Source organism: Pistacia vera, unplaced genomic scaffold, assembly GCF_008641045.1.
Source record: "Pistacia vera cultivar Batoury unplaced genomic scaffold, PisVer_v2 Contig407, whole genome shotgun sequence".
NCBI classification, from domain to species: Eukaryota; Viridiplantae; Streptophyta; class Magnoliopsida; order Sapindales; family Anacardiaceae; genus Pistacia; species Pistacia vera.
This window is the reverse complement of record NW_022196232.1, coordinates 182,180-199,615: the sequence shown is the minus strand read 5'-3', so window position 1 is coordinate 199,615 and position 17,436 is coordinate 182,180. Positions and strand designations below refer to the sequence as shown.

The 17,436-nt window shown below is 33.8% G+C and overlaps 2 protein-coding genes across 2 annotated transcripts; both read right to left on the bottom strand.

Moving 5' to 3' along the window:
* Window positions 1–1,695: 1,695 nt before the first annotated feature.
* On the bottom strand, window positions 1,696–4,611 carry LOC116142326 (disease resistance protein At4g27190-like). Its single transcript, XM_031427757.1, has one exon. The coding sequence runs from the start codon at window positions 4,609–4,611 to the stop codon at window positions 1,696–1,698; it is 2,916 nt and encodes a 971-aa protein (XP_031283617.1).
* Window positions 4,599–6,687, bottom strand: LOC116142302 (heavy metal-associated isoprenylated plant protein 6-like). Its single transcript, XM_031427731.1, has 5 exons — window positions 6,450–6,687; window positions 6,275–6,350; window positions 5,923–6,137; window positions 5,505–5,634; window positions 4,599–5,367 (listed from the first exon to the last, which is right to left on the bottom strand). Exons 1-5 carry the CDS (start codon window positions 6,453–6,455, stop codon window positions 4,634–4,636), a joined length of 1,161 nt encoding a protein of 386 aa, XP_031283591.1. The 5' UTR covers window positions 6,456–6,687; the 3' UTR covers window positions 4,599–4,633.
* Window positions 6,688–17,436: the final 10,749 nt, after the last annotated feature.

Sequence of the window (17,436 nt, the reverse complement as noted above, 5' to 3'; positions counted from 1 at the left end):
TAGAAATTGACAAAAACACCCCCATCCACCCACATTAAAATCTGGTATAATGGCACACTATCGGCTAGATTTGGCTGGCAGTGCGCTGATCTATCATTTTTCGGCCAGATCCATCGTGGATCTGGTCGAAAAGGGCCAGATCAATGGCCAAAGATTTGGTCGTTGATAGCCCGATCTTTGGCCGTAGTTAGTCGTCAACGACGACCATATCTTTGGCTCTCATTGACGACTAAACATGGTTAGATCTGACCATCAACGGCTAGATCCACGGTGGATTTAACTGGAAAATGCTATCTCGGTGCACGGCTGGCCAGATCCAACCAATCATGCGTCGATACGGCGACTCCAGCCACCCTCCGGCAATGGTGATCGATTGCCGGTATTTAATGGGTGGGTGAGGGTGCTTTTATAATTTTTAATATTTTTATTACAGAGGTGTTTAGAAATTAACAAACTTAAGATGCGTTTTTGTTAATTTTTAAATCATATCTCGGTATTCCCACCAAACTCTAAAAATATCAAAAATACTAAAACAATGGCATCAATTATTACACTTTTAACATTTCATAAGATTTAGGGCTATTCTCCCTCAACTCCCAAGGTTTGTGTTTACCTTAGTGACACCTCACAAGTTTAAAATAGCATCTCTCGCATCCTCTCAAATTTTAATAATTCTCTCAAACCAGTTAAGAGAAAAGTATCTAAACTTCCTAAGTACATAGATATTTCAAAAAAAACCCCTTAAGTAGAATTGTACTTTTATTATTCTTTATTTTAGTGGAATTAAGGGTAAATAAGGTATTTAATTGGTTTTAAAGTTTAGAGCAACTTGGTTTTATTATCAGGGAGTTGAGAACAGTTTCAAATATCTAAGGGGCTTTTAATAGTTATACATAGGGGGGGTTGTGATAATTTTTGTTTAAGAAAAATACTATAGACCCAACAGATTTTGTTAGCAGTCGGAGGAGAGGTTTGAGAGAACTTTTTAAATCTGAGAGGAGACGAGGGATGATGTTTTAAATGTCATAAAAAAACGAAAACATCAGAGAAGGTGAGGGCGATAATCCTAAAATTTACTATGCACTCACAGGTTTCTTAAAAGAAACAAAATATCCAAAGTTTAAACCAGTTCACTTTTTTTTTTTTTTTTTTTTATATACACATACCTTAATTAATCCTTCGACACCTTAGAACTACCAATCTAGTAAAAACTCGAATGACTATCCCTATTAGTAATTGATAGGGACTCGAATTCAAAATCTCTTAAGTAATACACCCAAACGTCTCTATCAACCTCCCACGGTAGTTAAACCTAATTCAATTCCATTCCATTACACCATCATTTCATGAACTACTTTCAAATTTGCTACATATCACTAACACCAGTTTCATTCTCATCATTGTAACAAGCCCCTCCGATAACATGAACTAATTCATGCATGCATAAATTACCAGGTGCAAACACATGTAATCATGCATTCTCATACAACTTAATCATACATTCGAAGTTTCGAACCTCAATTTAATATTACATGAGTTAATTTAATCACTCTCGTGCTTTCCAAATCAGAACGAAAAGATAAAGGGGAAAATTTGATGATTCGGATATACGATATGTACAACATAGTTAAAACTCAGAACTCCCACCTTACCTATGAACTCATTGAAAACGAATATGCCCAAAAAAAATTTTACTTACAGATAATCTTGAAAAATAATGGTTGAAAAGCTTTCAAGATGCAAGCGCAATTCATCATTTTCCCACTCTAATGCATCCCACCAGCTCCTCTCTGCCTTTATTATCACATCTTTGAACCTGGAATCCATACCAATCTTCCTCAAGTTTGGGCAACAGTAGATGCTGATATGTTCAAATAGCGGCCAAGGACCTCTCCAAATGTTAACCAATCCGGGCAGATAGTGAAGTGTTAACTTCTTCAAACTGGGAAGTGCAACAGAATCAGAATTAATTGTCTCCTCCTTGACTATGATTTGTTCAATGCCTCGACAATCTTCGATAACCAGTTCCTCTAAATTACAAAGATATTGAATCATTGAGCTTCTTAAAATATACTCCAACTTCGGACATCCATACAGTGACAAAATTCTTAACCAAGCAAAGCTTCCTTCTGGTAGAATCCCCTCCCAAATACCCGTTAAATTCCACAAATGATGAATGCTTAAGGTCTCCAGGAGAGGAAAGATGGCATCAGCATCTTCATCCACTTCATCCACACGCACAACTGTTTCAATCTTGGGGCATTCACTTATTATACAAAACTTCAACCCATTGATATGGCTAACACCAAAGCTGGAAAGGCTCTCAATGTCAATATGATTATCTAAATAGAAAGCATTACTGCGAGCTAATATTTGAAGAACTTCCTCAGGTTTCTTCTCACCGTTTACAAATCTCAAACATTGGCCCAGTTGATTATAATCAAACTCCAAATAGTCTGGTACCTGAGAGGAAATGCTCTTGACATCACGGCCAACCACAAATTTGAACTCCGTTAACAATTTCTTCTTCCATGGTTCACTTTCTCTGAGGAATTCTTGGACATGCTTAACTTCTGGGAAATGAAAACATAGAAACCTCAACTTTTTCAACTTGCTGATCTCAGTTTTGACATATTTCACATCCTCATGCCACCTTTCATCTCCTGGATACAGAACAATACTAAGCGTATCCAAATTGCCCAACTGCGATATAATGCCACTTGAAATCAAATGACGAGGCAATCTAGCATACTCACTGTCATCGATAGATCCATAGAAGGACACTTCCAAACGTCTCAGGAATGCCAATTCACCAATTTTATCAGGTAATTCTTTAATTTTAGTGCCTCGGAGATCAAGCACCTCAAGACAAACTAGCGATCCAACTTCAGACGGAAGCATAAACAAACGTTTACAATTACATATAATTAGCATTAGGAGGTTTCTTAGCTTAAAAAGTGTCTTTGGCAGGGACTTTATTCTAGTCTCAGATAGATTCAACACTTGGAGAGAAGTCATGCAGTCAAAAAAGGATGGAGGTATCACTCTCAGTGAACGGTTTCTTTGTAAGAACAAAATCAAAAGTTCAGGGCAATTTGGTTTCTCAGGTAGAGTGCATAACTCATTATCACTCAAAAACATCATTTTGGCCTGTTTCCACTCTTCAGTCGGAGGTGGTTCTGTTAGACCTGCTCCAACTCTGGATAGAAATTGATTACCTTTCGGGATACACAATCTACTGCTTTCGAGGATGTTCAGTGATCTTGATGATGAACTACTTCCTGCATTAAGTAGTTCGACTGATCTTGAATAAGCACTCAACAGGTTCTGAATACCTTCTGCTCTCAACAGAAACTGACTATCTTTTGGCATTGAAGATAAGATCCCCAATGCTAAATCTCTGATTAAATCATGCATTTTGATGGAATCTCCACCTTCAGTAACTTGTAACAATGAAGCATGTACTAGAACATCAACTATATAATGGCCCCTTTTATGTGCATCAGCTTGAGCACCCGTAATTAAACCTTCTTGGATACAATATTCTATGAATTTATAAATATTAACCTCTTGATCTTCTGGAAACAAAGCACAATGAAGGAAACAACTTTTCACATCATTATCACTTAGTTGGTCAAAGCTGAATTTCAATAATTGGAGTAAATCTTCAATTTGACATTCTCTAGAAGTTTTAGGCAATGAGAATTTTTTTGAAGCATCCTTCCAAACGGAAACATCATTTTTCCCTCCTAGGGCCCTTCCAGTAACAATAATTAGCAGTGGCAAACCACCACAGCCCTTAACTATAGTTTCAGCAAAGGACTTGATATCTGACGGTGGAATCCTTGTACTCACTTGTTCATAGAACAATTCCCTAGCTTTCTTCCAAGAGATACTTTTTACTCCAACCACCTTAAACAAATTCATGTCATGACAAGCATCAATTTTTCTGGACGCTATTACTATCTTGCAGCCATTTTCTGAACTGGGACCAGGAATTCCCACTGCCTCTAAATCAATCTGCTCCCAAACATCATCCAGAAGCAACAAAAACTTCTTCCCTTTTAGAACTTTTAATAATTTTTCTGCAACTTGAGAATCGGTTTCAGAATATTCACAACATAAAGATAATTGTCTTAAAACTTCATTTTGGACCTTTCTTGTGCTCCAATATCTTGAGACGGTCACCAAAATTACCAGATCAAACACATGTTTTGTGTTTGGGAAGTTGATCAAGGCCTTAAGCACAGTAGTCTTTCCAATACCACCAGTTCCAATAACAGCAATTTGTGTAGTTCTAACATCATTAATGTGGCTGAAAATCTTCCGCACAGTTGTCTTAATTGATTTCTTCGCATATAAAACTGGTTCTCGCAGCAACTGATCTTCAACTGGAATTTCATTTTTTATAGTGAGATGAGATGATCTCATTGATTCCACTGCAACTAGATTACTTTTCCCCAATTCAATGCCTGCTTTTGCAGCAAGCTTAACTGATTGCCGGGCACTTGCATTCAATCCACGCTTCATCTTACCTTCTTCTTCAGTTTGAGAAGGTACAATCTCAGATTCCAATTTATGAATGGATGGCATCCTTTCTCTTGCTTCCATAGATACAATCTGAATTTCAGATTCATGGGCTGGTGGCGTACTTATTTGTGGAGGAAAATGGCACCACATCTTCTTCCACGATCTCTGAGCTTGATGCAGGAGAATAACCAGATGACAGAGATGTATCTGAAGCTTTTACTCTCTCACCGTGAACCTCAAAGTGACCTGACACGGCAACAGTAGGCTCATCTTTACTTCCAGAAGTTGAAGTCATCATCCCATCTTCTGGTGCCAGAGATGTTGTATCTACACCCTGTGCTCTCTCACTCTGAACCTCAAAGTGACCCGACATAGCAGAAGTTGACTCATCTTTACTTCCAGAAGTTGAAGCCATCAGCACAGCTTTCAGTGCCACAGATGTTGTATCAGCATCCTGTACTCTCTGACTTTGAACCTCAAAGTGACCTGAAATAGCAGAAGTTGACTCATCTTTACTTCCAGAGGTTGAAGTCATCCCCACAGATTCTGATGCTATAAGCCCCAGACCCTTTTCATGAAGCCCTGTCGAACAAAGAAAAGGATTGATGAGCTCGGCTACCTCGTCTTTTTTCGGCTCATCTTTTTTCTTATTATCATCTGCCTTCTTTGGCTCTTCTTTCTTGGGCTCTTCCTTCTTCTTCTCTGGTTCTTTTGCTGGTCCAAACGATAGTATCTCTGCCTCACATAGCTTTCTTAGTTTTCTCACTGTACTTTCTAGATCAATGTCTCCAATTATTGTCAATTTCTTGTCGATGTCCATTTTGACTGATACAAACCCTGTAAAATTACACCACGGAGCAACTAGTATTGGTCAATTTTTCACCTTTCACTAACAGTACAGATCAAAGTTACAGTTTTTCCTTTTAGGTCATTTCGAAGATACCAAACATTAAGGAAAAGCTTAAATTCAATACCTGAAACGCCAAAGACTGTCATCATGGCTTTTTTCTCGATTTTGTCATCGTGTAGTTCCACTTTCAACACTGTCTCTCTGGCTTTGTTCTCGATTTTGTCATCGTGTAGTTCCAATTTCGACACTGTTTTCTGTGCTAAAAGCAAGATCAAATAAAATTAGGAACCTTATAGAAAACACAGCATGAGCCTAAAAGATAGAGAACCCGGAGCAAAGTGAAAATACCCAACTTCATTTTTATTGCCTTCAGAGATGTAAACTGAACTTAATTGCAAAAGAAAGTTGCAGATCGGTGTTAACTTTATTGTAAAATAAAGTTACACAACACTGTCTCAGCCTTTCGGTAATAACAAATAAATCATAGTATTAAAATTCCACATTTCAAGATTAACAAAATCACCTAATCCTGGAAAACCCACCTCATAAGTCACAGTAATTCTTTCATCTTCACCAGCAATAAGCTCACCAAATTTCTTGGTCTCTTCCTTCTTCTCCTTTGGTTCTTTTGCTGGTCCAACTAATACTATCTCCGTGAAACATAGCTTTCTCAATTTTTGCACTGTACTTAATGGATCAATGTCTCCAATTACTGTCAATGTCCTGTCATTCATGTCCATTGCGATTGATTCAACCCCTGTAAAATTACACCACAGAGCAACTCATATTGGTCAAATTTTCACCTTTGGCAAACAGCACAGATCAAATATACGGTTTTTCCTTTTAGTTCACTTCCAAGCAACCAAAAACAAAGGAAAAGCTTAAATTCAATACCTGGAAGGCCAGAGACTGTCTTTAGGGCTTTTTCTTTGATTTTGTCATCCCGTGGATCCAATTTGAACACTATTTTCTGTGAAAAAAGCAAAGATCGACTACAATTACGAACCTTAAAGAAAACAGAGCATGAGCCTAAAAGATAGAGAACCCGGCACAAAGAGAAAATACTCACCTTCATTCTTATTGTCTTGAGAGATCTGAACTGAATCTAGTCTTCGTCTAGGCAATCAATCAGTGAATAATAAAGCGGACAAACGAGCCACAAAAACTTGTAATCGAAGCGAACTGGTCTCTTTCAATCAAGCGTAAGGACAATCCAGTCAACTTAATAAACATAAAATACCTTCATATTGGTGCTTTGAAGATTGTAAAAATTAGAGATTCTCAAATTGTGTGCTGTGATTATGAAGATGATCTGACAATCGATGATATCTGAGTTCAAATTTTAAGTAATTACTTATTTAGTTAAAGTAATTATAAATGATTAATAAGTAGTTAATGGGTTTGATAAAATATAGCTTATAAGTATATTTTATTATAAAATAACTAAAAAATGTACTCTATTAGATAAGGGTATATATAGAATTTTAAAATTAAATAAGGATAATGTGGCAATATACTTGGTTAAACTAATTTATAAGTAGAGTGCTTATAAGGAAAAAAAAAAGGTACCTTATCCCTAACTTAGGGGGTGTTTGTCTAAGCTTATAAGCTGGTCAAACTAGCTTATAAGCTCTAAAGTTAAGCTGACCTGTTTGTTTATAACTTTTTTGAGCTTATAAGCCAAAAAAAATAAGTTGGGGGGAGGTACTTTTTTCTTTTGGCTTATAAGCATTCTGCTTATAAGCTAGTTTGACCAAATATATTACCACATTATCCTTGTTTAATTTTAAAATTCCATAGTATACCCTTATTTAATGTAGTATCATTTTTAGTCATTTTATAATAAAATGTACTTATAAGTCACATTTTACCAAACACGTCAACTACTTATCAGTAACTTATAAGTACTTTAACCAAACATGTAATTGCTTAAAATTTCAAATGCTTATAAGCTAAAATTGGCTTATAAGTACTTGTTGCTTATAAGCTAATTTTCATAAGCTCAGACAAACACCCCCTTATTGTTTTTGGCTTATAAGCTTAACTTATAAGCTAAAAACAGTTATAAACAAACAGATCAGCTTAATTTTAGAACTTATAAGCTAGTTTGATCAGCTTATAAGCTTAGATAAATACCCCCTAAACCATCTCCAACCCATTGCACCAAATTGGTGCAAATTTTAGTGTAAAATACTATTCCATCTCCATACCAAATATTACATTAAAAAAAAAATATTCCTTAAAATATTCTTTAAAATATTATTTTTTTATTGTAATAATCAACGATTAATCTATTTTACTTATTATTTTTGTATATATTAATTAAATATTAATATTGTTTTTTACTAAATAATTATTATTTTGAAAATTATACTAATTTAATAAAATTAAGCATTTATTTAATCGAACAAACATTACATTTAATATAGAAAAACATTACATCTAATATAAATGATACTAAAAAAAATATGTATATATATATATATTGTCCATTCAAGCTTTTGAGATTTGTGGCTTATTCAAAAAGATGTATTATCTATTCAAGCTTTTGAGATTTGTGGCTTATTCAAAAAGATGTATTGTCCATTCAAGTTTTTTAGATTTGTGGTTTATTCAAAAAATTGTCCGTTCAAGCTTTTTAGATTTGTGGCTTATTCAAAAAGATGTATTGTCCATTCAAGCTTTTTAGATTTGTTGTTTATTCAAAAAGATGTATTGTTCATTCAAGCTCAAAAATATGTGTTGTCCATTCAAGCTTTCAATTCAAACTTATGTTATAAAAGAGCATACAACACATTAGTTTTGAACACATCTCTTCTAATTCCTCTTAGAAAAAAAAAAAGCATATATCTTCTTCATTTGTGTTACAAAATGACTACACAAAGAAGTTCTTCATACACAAATGAAGAAGACATGCATCTATGTCATATTTATCTTGATATTTCTCAAAACCTGATTTTAGGTATAAACCAATCTAGTGATCAATTCTGGTCTCGAGTTAAGCTTGACTACAATAGTTCCAAACTTGTGTTTCTCACCCAGGTTCGAAACAAAAGATCTTTGCAATGTCGAATGCAACTGATCTTTAAAGCTATTGACAAATTGAAGGGATGTGTACGTCAAATTGAAAATATGAATCCAAGTGGTGCTTTTGAGCAAGATATTGTGAGTATGTTACATTTAATTAATTTTTTTTTATCTAATTGATTTTAACGTTATATGTATATTGTTTTGTAGATGATTCAAGCCAAAATGTTACTAGCACAAGATAAAAGTTACAAAAAAGGTTTCAAATTTGATCATGTGTGGCCTATATTTAAGGATATTGAAAAATTTACAGCTAATGTTAACATCGCAGAAGTATTTCAAAGGCAAACCGGTAGGTTTGTATCACAAGAATCAGAGACTCCCACTTCAAAGTCTCCCCAATCGATGTCTTGTGACATGTCGTCAAATTCTCTAAACATAAGTGATGAAAATATTATGGGTAGTTCAGCTCAACGACCCATTGGGATGAAGAAAGCAAAATTTAAAAGGAAAAATGATAAAGAAGTTTTAAACAGTTTTGAAACCATTCAAGAAGAAAATCGACAGCTGGCTGCTATTTTCAATCGGGGCAACTTAGCTAGGGCACAAAATTATGAAATCCAAATGAAAAAATTGGCTTTGGTAGAATATCAAGAAGATAACAAAATTTTATTCAAGGATTTGAATTCTATAACCGATCCAAGCCTACGTGAGTTTTTTCAAAATGAGCAATCAAGAATTATGCAAAAAAGAGCTCAACAACAAGGTTAAGGATCTCAAAATAACTCTAGTTCTTTTCAATATTTTGATGATCTTACTGGATCTGGAATTAATCTACTGGAATACTAAATTGTTATTTTAGTTTATGTTGTATTTTCTTTTAATTTTAGTGTTTTTAAATTAGTGTTAATTTTTATTTTGAGTTATTGTAGTTTAATATTTGCATTGAATAAAGTTCTATTTTTAATTTTTCATCACTGTTTAAATTATATCATTATTATGAATTTATTATTATAAATAATAATCAAATTAAATTAAATACAAATAATCAAATTTGGTGTGATTTTTGATATAAAATTTAATACTCAAATTAACTTAACAAAATTAAAAACAAAAAAAACAAAAAAAATTTATTGGGTGCTACAGTGCCACGCCATTTTGGCATGGCGCTTCAATTTAGTGTTTTTTACACCATTTTGGCGTGGGTTGGAGATGCCCTTACAAGGCTGATTTCACACGTGGTTCAGACATGACAGCCATGCCTAGCTTGTTAGTCTCAACTTGTAGATCTCCAACCCATTACACCAAATTGGTACAAATTTCACAATAAATTAGCGTGAATTTTGATGTAAAACAAATACTATTGCTTTCTCCATCCAAATATTACATTAAAAAGAATATTTTTTAGGATATTTTTTTTTCTTTTATGGTAATAACCAACTATTGATCTATTTCACTTATTATTTATATATATATTAATTAAATATTAGAAATGATATTTTTATTAAATAATAATTACTTTAAAAATTATACTAATTTAATAAAATTAAGCATTTATTTAATCAATTAAGAATTATGCAAAAAAGAGTTCAACAATAAGGTTAGTGATCTCAAAATAACTCTAGTTCTTTTCAATATTTTGATGATCTTACAGAATCCGAAACTAATCTATCGGAATACTAAATTGTTATGAGTAATGCTACATTTACTCTACTTTTTTATACCATTTTCATTATATCATGATGTGACATATGCCACAACTACATAAATTTTTAATTATTTTGAATTTTTAATATTATAATAGAATTTATGTGGTTGTGGCATATGTCACGTCATGATGTAATAAAAATGATGTAAAATTGTGGTGTAAATATGGCATTACTCAATTGTTATTTTAGTTTATGTTATATTTTCTTTTAATTTTAGTATTTTTAAATTAGTGTTCATTTTTATTTTGAGTTATTGTAATTTAATATTTGCATTGAATAAAGTTTTTGTTTTTAATTTTTTATCATTTTTTGAATTATATCATTATTATGAATTTATTATTATAAATATTAATATAAATAATAATTAACTTAACTTAATTGCAAATAAAAAAAAAATTTGCTGTATAAACAGTACCACGCCAATTTGGTGTGGATGAATGCTTACCAAATTTGGTGTAACACTGTTCAGCCGCACCAAATTGGTGCAGCAAATGGCGCTACATTGGAGCAGCAGTTTCACTTTCACACCAAGATAGTGTGGGTTGGAGATGCCCACCATGTCCAACCCATTGCACCAAATTGGTGTGAGTTTTTGTATAAAACACTATTGTATCTCCAACTTATTGCATTAAATATTACACCAAAAGAAATATTCTTTAAAATATTCTCTTTCTTTTTCTTTTATTGTAATAACCAATAATTAATCTATTTTATTCATTATTTTTTATATATATTAATTAAATATTGGGATTGATATTTTTATTAAATAATAATTACTTTGAAAATTATACTAATTTAATAAAATTAAGCATTTATTTAATCAATCAAGAATTATGCAAAAAAAAGTTCAACAATAAGGTCAAAGATCTCAAAATAACTCTAGTTCTTTCTAATATTTTGATGATCTTACAGGATCCGGAACTAATCTATTGGAATACTAAATTGTTATTTTAGTTTATGTTGTATTTTCTTTTAATTTTAGTATTTTTAAATTAGTATTCATTTTTATTTTGAGTTATTGTAATTTAATATTTGCATTGAATAAAGTTTTATTTTTAATTTTTCATCATTTTTTTAATTATATCATTATTATGAATTTATTATTATAAATATTAATATAAATAATAATTAAATTAACTTAAATACAAATTAAAAAAAAATCAGTATAAACAGTATCACGCTAGATTTGGCGTGGTACTGTTCAGCCGCACCAAATTGGTGTAGCAAATGGCGTTGAATTGGAGCAACAGTTTCACGCTATTTGGTGTTTTTCACACCAAAATAGCGTGGGTTGGAGATGTCCTTAGAGGCTTGGGGCTAAGTATAGAGTAGAATGTTGGAGTGCGTTTGGTTTATTATTTTAGATAGGATTTTGTGAATAATATTAGGTAGTTGAATAGGAGAATATTACTAGATAAAATTTAAAAATTTATAAAAAAAACCCTTAGGTTTACTAATTTAATTAAACACCCCAACATATAAAATGACAAAAATGCCCCCACCACCCACAGTGCCAAATTCCGGCCACCACTGCCTGAATATAGCCGGAAAATCACGTTACGACACAGACCGGTTTGGCCAGATCCGTGGTATATCTGGCCGGAAAATGCCATAACAACACGTTACGACACAGACCGGTTTGATCTGTGTCGTAACGTGTTGTTATGGCATTTTCCGGCCAGATCCACCACGGATCTGGCCGAAAAAGGCCAGATCTACGGCCTGCTGTGGCCGTCAACGGTCAAAAAGGCCAAAACAACGACCATCTTTGGCCATCGCTGACGGTCAGATCTAGCCTTTTTCGGCCAAATTCATTGTGGATGTGGCTGGAAAAGGTCAGATCAGTGAATTATCGGCCAGTTTCGGTCTGTAATTCACCGTTGTGGTAGATTCAGGCTACCACCGACAGTGGTTGCCGGAATCTGGCAAGTATGGGTTACGAGGGTGTTTTTGTTAATTTTTAAACTTTTTAGGGGGTATTTAGTGAAATTAATAACCTTATGGGGTCTAAAAATAATTAAAAAATAGGATAATATTTCTGGAATAATGTGTCAAATATTATTTGGAGAATAGGATTGAGAATATGGGCAGAAATAATAAGTCAAACGCACCACATCATATTCTGATTCTTGTAGCATTTTTCACGGTAAAATCACATCAAGGATTAGGATACCATTTAATTATTATTATAAATTTTTTTTTTTTTTTGTTTCTTTTTTTTTTTTGGTATCAACACTAACAGCAAGTGAAGTAATATATATGTAAGTTAAACTTTAATATGTTTATATATTCATGATTTACTGACAATTGGATCTGGAAATTTTTTCTTTTCATTTTCTACTGGTGTCGATAATGAGAAACCCAGCATCTTCAACTACTAGTGGGTCAAATCCTTAAAGCATGACAATTCGAAGTTTTGAATAAAGCAAGGGCGTTTGGGTAATATAATGTTTTATTATAGGAGTATATTATATTAATGAAAAGAAAGATCACTTTAAAGATTATCAGGAATATTTAGAAAATGTATTTAGTTAGTTCTAATAAATTGGTGAATAATATGTTTGGTTAGGAGAATAAGTTGGTGGTTATGTTATATAGATTGCTAAATTGCTTTCATTTTTAAATATTATTATTTTTTGAATAATTATTTTAACCCCTTACATTTGAAATTTTGCTAAAACACTCCAACCATATAAAACTTTAATTTATAGCAAAATCACCCCCACCTATCCCAAGCCACTGCCAGCAGCCAACCACCACCGCTAGTCGTCGTCGACAGTCGACAGAATGGCGCACGACTGGCCATATGGCCAGCAAAGCCGGAAATGGGAAAATTGCCAGATCTATGGCCATTTCATGGCTAGATATGTGGTCGTGCCATTTCATGGCCAAAGATCTGGCCTTTTCACGACTAAATCTGTGGCCGTGAAACAACCACAAAAATGCTAGATCTCACTGTTTCAGACCATGGATCTGTGATCCGTGGCTGGAAAAAGCCCTTATTGGAGCACGACAGGCCAAATCTCGCCAGTCGTGCACCATTACAATGACTAAAGCTGGTGGCCAGCGGTGGTGAGTCACGGCCAGTGGTGGTCTTGGATGGTTGGGGGTATTTTGTTAACTTTTAAATTTTAAATTTTTTTCTGGTTGGAGTATTTTAGCTAATTTCTCAAATATATGAGGGTTTGGTAATTGTTATTTTGTAGACGTTTGAGGGCAATTGTGTCCAAAATGGTTTTTAATTAAGGATAAAATGGGTAGAAAAATCATATTACCCCGGTAATGTTTTAATAACACCCTTTAACAAGGTAATAAGATTACCCCCCACATTACCAACAATAAACATTATTTGCAATAAAAGATTATCATAATATTTTATTACTTGCAAATCGAACACATGAATCTTGCAAAATAAACAAAAATTACCCCCATTATCTTATATACCTCTGATCCAAACGGTCTCTTAATGATATTCTTATTTACTTTTACATTTTTCACTTTAGTGATGAAAGTACGTAGAACACACACGCACACCCCTAACAATTTCCCAGCCAAGACCTAGTTGGGCCAGTCCTATAGTTACAATTACAAACCCAAAAGCCCGTCCCCCTTTGTTTAACTTTTTAAACTCTATCATATCCAATCCATTAAAATACATATTTGTTTTAATATTGACTATTCAATTCAAAATCCAATCATATTCTATTCAAACTCAAAACATTTAATAATTACATTTTTTTAATAAAAGTTTATAAATTACCAAAAACACCCCCACCTTGTAGAAATCAGGTTTTGAGAAAGAATTGAGAGTATGGAGGTTAGGGTTTGGTGAGAAATCGAGAGAGAGAGAACTGTAACTGTAACTGAAATTTTCATTTCTAATTTGTATTGACTGAATGAAGAGAGTAAAGTGAGCAGAGTACTTAACACTTAGCTTCACTTTTACAACTAACATAAAACGACGCCATATAGTCCTTATTGGACTTCTTTTAAGAGAAAAAACAACACCGTTGGGAGTAGCCTCATACTTTATGGCTAACACACCCAACTATTGTTGGCAGCCAGCCACCACTGTTGGACAGTGGTTGGAAGTCATAGGAATGACGCACGGTTGACTAGATCTGACCGATCGTATGCTATTCTGGCCTTTCCGACAAGATCCACTATGGATCTGGCTGGAAACGATCATACATGAATCCAACATTGTTATATAAAAGAAGCGAGGAAGAAACAGTATGCAACATACATGAATCCAATATCATAAGTGTCCCATAAAAGAATCACTTACAACAAATTACCACAGTGAAGTAATTTTAAAATTAGAGTTAAGCTGACCATAGGAAAAAACACCAATAAAAGCTAGAACAAAAGTAACTTAAAAGGGAATAACAATAACATAGATGCATGACATAGAAAAAGAAGCTGTACATACCTTGATCTCACTTCTCAGCTCTGCAAAAGTCATAAGTGGGGAAGGGACATTGGCCCAGACACATGAATGTTATTATAACAAGGGAGACAACATTTTCCCACAGAAGGTTTGGCGAAACGACACCTTCTCAACCGTCAAGTTTCAAAATGTCAATTTCCCACCCTTTTTCAAGTTCTGTTAGTGTTTTCTGTTACTATTTGATTGAAAAGATGAAAATATCTTTAAATAGTTTATTTCTTAATTAATTTATTATAAATTAAAATTTAGTTAAGTTAAAACCTTTACTCCATTATTTATTAGTTTAAGTGTAAAGATATCTTTTTTTCTTTGTTTATTTAATTAATTAGGAATATTGATTTTTTATGTTAATTAGTAAAAATGAAAAATATTATATTATGAAAAACATTATAAATTTAGTAGATTATTGAATAATAGTGATACGATATCGATGACATTATAAATAAATAAATACTAAGTTCATTTAACTTTAAACAATTTCATAATATGACTCATAACTTTTTAAGTGGGGTTAACTATTTTTTCTTTTTTGACTTTTTGGCTAATTAAAAATTAATAAAAAATTTATAAAATCAAATATTTAAGGGTATCTTCATCTTTTCAATAAAATATTAATGGAAAACATAACAGAACCTAACGAAGGGTGGGAAAATGTCATTTTAAAACTTGAAGTGTGGGAAAGGGTCGTTCCACGAAACCTTGGGTGGGAATAGGTTGTTTTCCCTTATAACAATGATGGAAAACTAGATTGTAACTAATATTATCAGCCTTACATGTTCAAAATATGGTCACCACCTTCAAGGAGTGTGATCTTTGCAAGGTCTTTAACTGAAGGGTATAGCTTAGCTAAATCCTCGATTACAAAGTCATGAACAAAATACTTAACTTCATTTCTGCTATATCCAGTGGTATCCGAGCTTTAATTATAAACAAATTACTTATTTCAGTTACGATTTTAATTAAAACAAGTTATCCAGTGGTATCATGAGTCCGAAATCATGTTCCATTCTTAAGTGAATAAGAAAAAAAAAATTCGTGAATTATAAGTGTTGTGTGTGATTTTTCCATCCAGCTCGGAGAAATCAGAAGCCTGCGAAGATATAGTTCGACCCAGAATCAATTTGACTCAGCATAAGCTCGTCGAAAGATAGCTCGACCCAGCACAAGTTAGTCGTGACCAACTCTAGCAATTGTTCGACAAACTAGGGAAAAAAATAAATTCGTGAATTATGAGTGTTGTGTGTGATTTTTCCATTCAGCTAGAAGAAATCAGAAGCCCGCAAGGATATAGTTTGACCCATAATCAATTTGACTCAGCATTAGTCCGACTCAGCATAAGCTTGTCGAGAGATAGCTCGACCCAGCACAAGCTAGTTGTGACCAACTCTGATAATTATTCGACAAACTAGGGATAAGCTTAAATACCAAATATTTCGAAAGAGATAAGATAAATAGCAACAACAGCGCAATATTATCGTTCAATCACGGGAATATTGGAGTTGTAATTTGAATTTGATTGTAATCCCGATAATTTCTCTCTTTCCTGTATCTCAAACTTGTATAAATACCCCCAAAGGGGTTAGCAATTTTTAGTTTTTTACTTGACAATTGATATACATTGTAAACTCTCACAACAATAAAACAACAATGGATATAGGCTCAAGTTCTAACTTGTCGAACCACTTTAAAAATTTGTTTGTGTCTTTTGCATTATAACGCATTTTCTTACTATCATTGCTGATTTTTATTAAATCACGCACACATCTGTTCCGATTCCGTCAAGGTCAATCAGATCACTCTGGTTAGTGCGAATTTTTGTATCAACATTTTGGCGCTAAAGGAGTTCCTCCACCTATTTTCTCTATTTTAAGCAAGAAACAAGCAATTTCAGTGAACAATTGATCACCTGAAATTTTTAATGGCCCGTACAAGATACAAAACAACCACCGAAAACCACGACAATGTGGAAGCCGTCCATTAGGAGGTGCATCAGACTGCTGCTCCAGGTTGACTGCCAATACCAGCAGCGCAACAGGTTACAAATTAGCAAGGGGTAGGGACTTCGAATCCAGAGAATGGCTAGCTAATAAATATGATAAGGACGATGGTTGTATAGGTGGTACAACAAAATGTAGCTGAGTTAAGAAACGAGCAGCAGGCCAACTAGAACCTCGATCGGCCATGCTTCACAGAGGTTACGCCAACCGAGCGTAATAGCTCTGCTGGCGACCAATCTGGTTCGTCGACACCGAGGAGCGACCGTCACCCCCGACATCGCAAGGCACCTTCCGCTCACGAGCGTGAATCCCAAAGGCAAGTTAACCCTAAGAGGTGACTAGGCAAGCAACTCAGGGCAGAAAATGAAGACAATGGTTGCCAAAGGGATGGTCATCCTAATCAATGAAATACCCTACACTAGCATGCCGGTTTTAACACATGCCAAAGGCGAGCTCAAACCTCGCAAGCCCACGAGATCAAATATGCACGCCAATCTGGCAACAACTGACATTCCATTATTAACCAACATACCGAGGAGCATGACAGCATGGCCAAATCACATTAAGGACAAGGGTATCGTTTAATTTTTTTTTTTTTTTTTTGGTTTGTGTTTGTTGTATCTACACAACAATAAGTGAAGTGATATATATGTTAAAGTTTAATAACTTTTATGTTGTTTAATATCGGATCAATTGTGAGCATCTCTGAATATGCAACTTAACCTTTATATATTCATGATTTACTGACAACTGGATCTGGAAAGATTTTCTTTCATTCTCTGTTGGTGCTGATAATGAGAAACCCAGTATTTTCAATTTTCAACTACTAGCGGGCCAATCCTTGAAAAGTAGTTAAAGCGTACACCCGTTTGC

Excerpts from the sequence above, each read along its gene's own strand:
- LOC116142302 (XM_031427731.1), bottom strand. Across the intron at positions 6,138-6,274 it reads GACAGTCTCTGGCCTTCCAG|GGGTTGAATCAATCGCAATG; the intron begins GTATTGAATTTA and ends GTAATTTTACAG. Across the intron at positions 5,368-5,504 it reads GACAGTCTTTGGCGTTTCAG|GGTTTGTATCAGTCAAAATG; the intron begins GTATTGAATTTA and ends GTAATTTTACAG.
- LOC116142326 (XM_031427757.1), bottom strand. The coding sequence starts at position 4,611 with ATGGAAGCAAGAGAAAGGATGCCATCCATTCATAAATTGGAATCTGAG.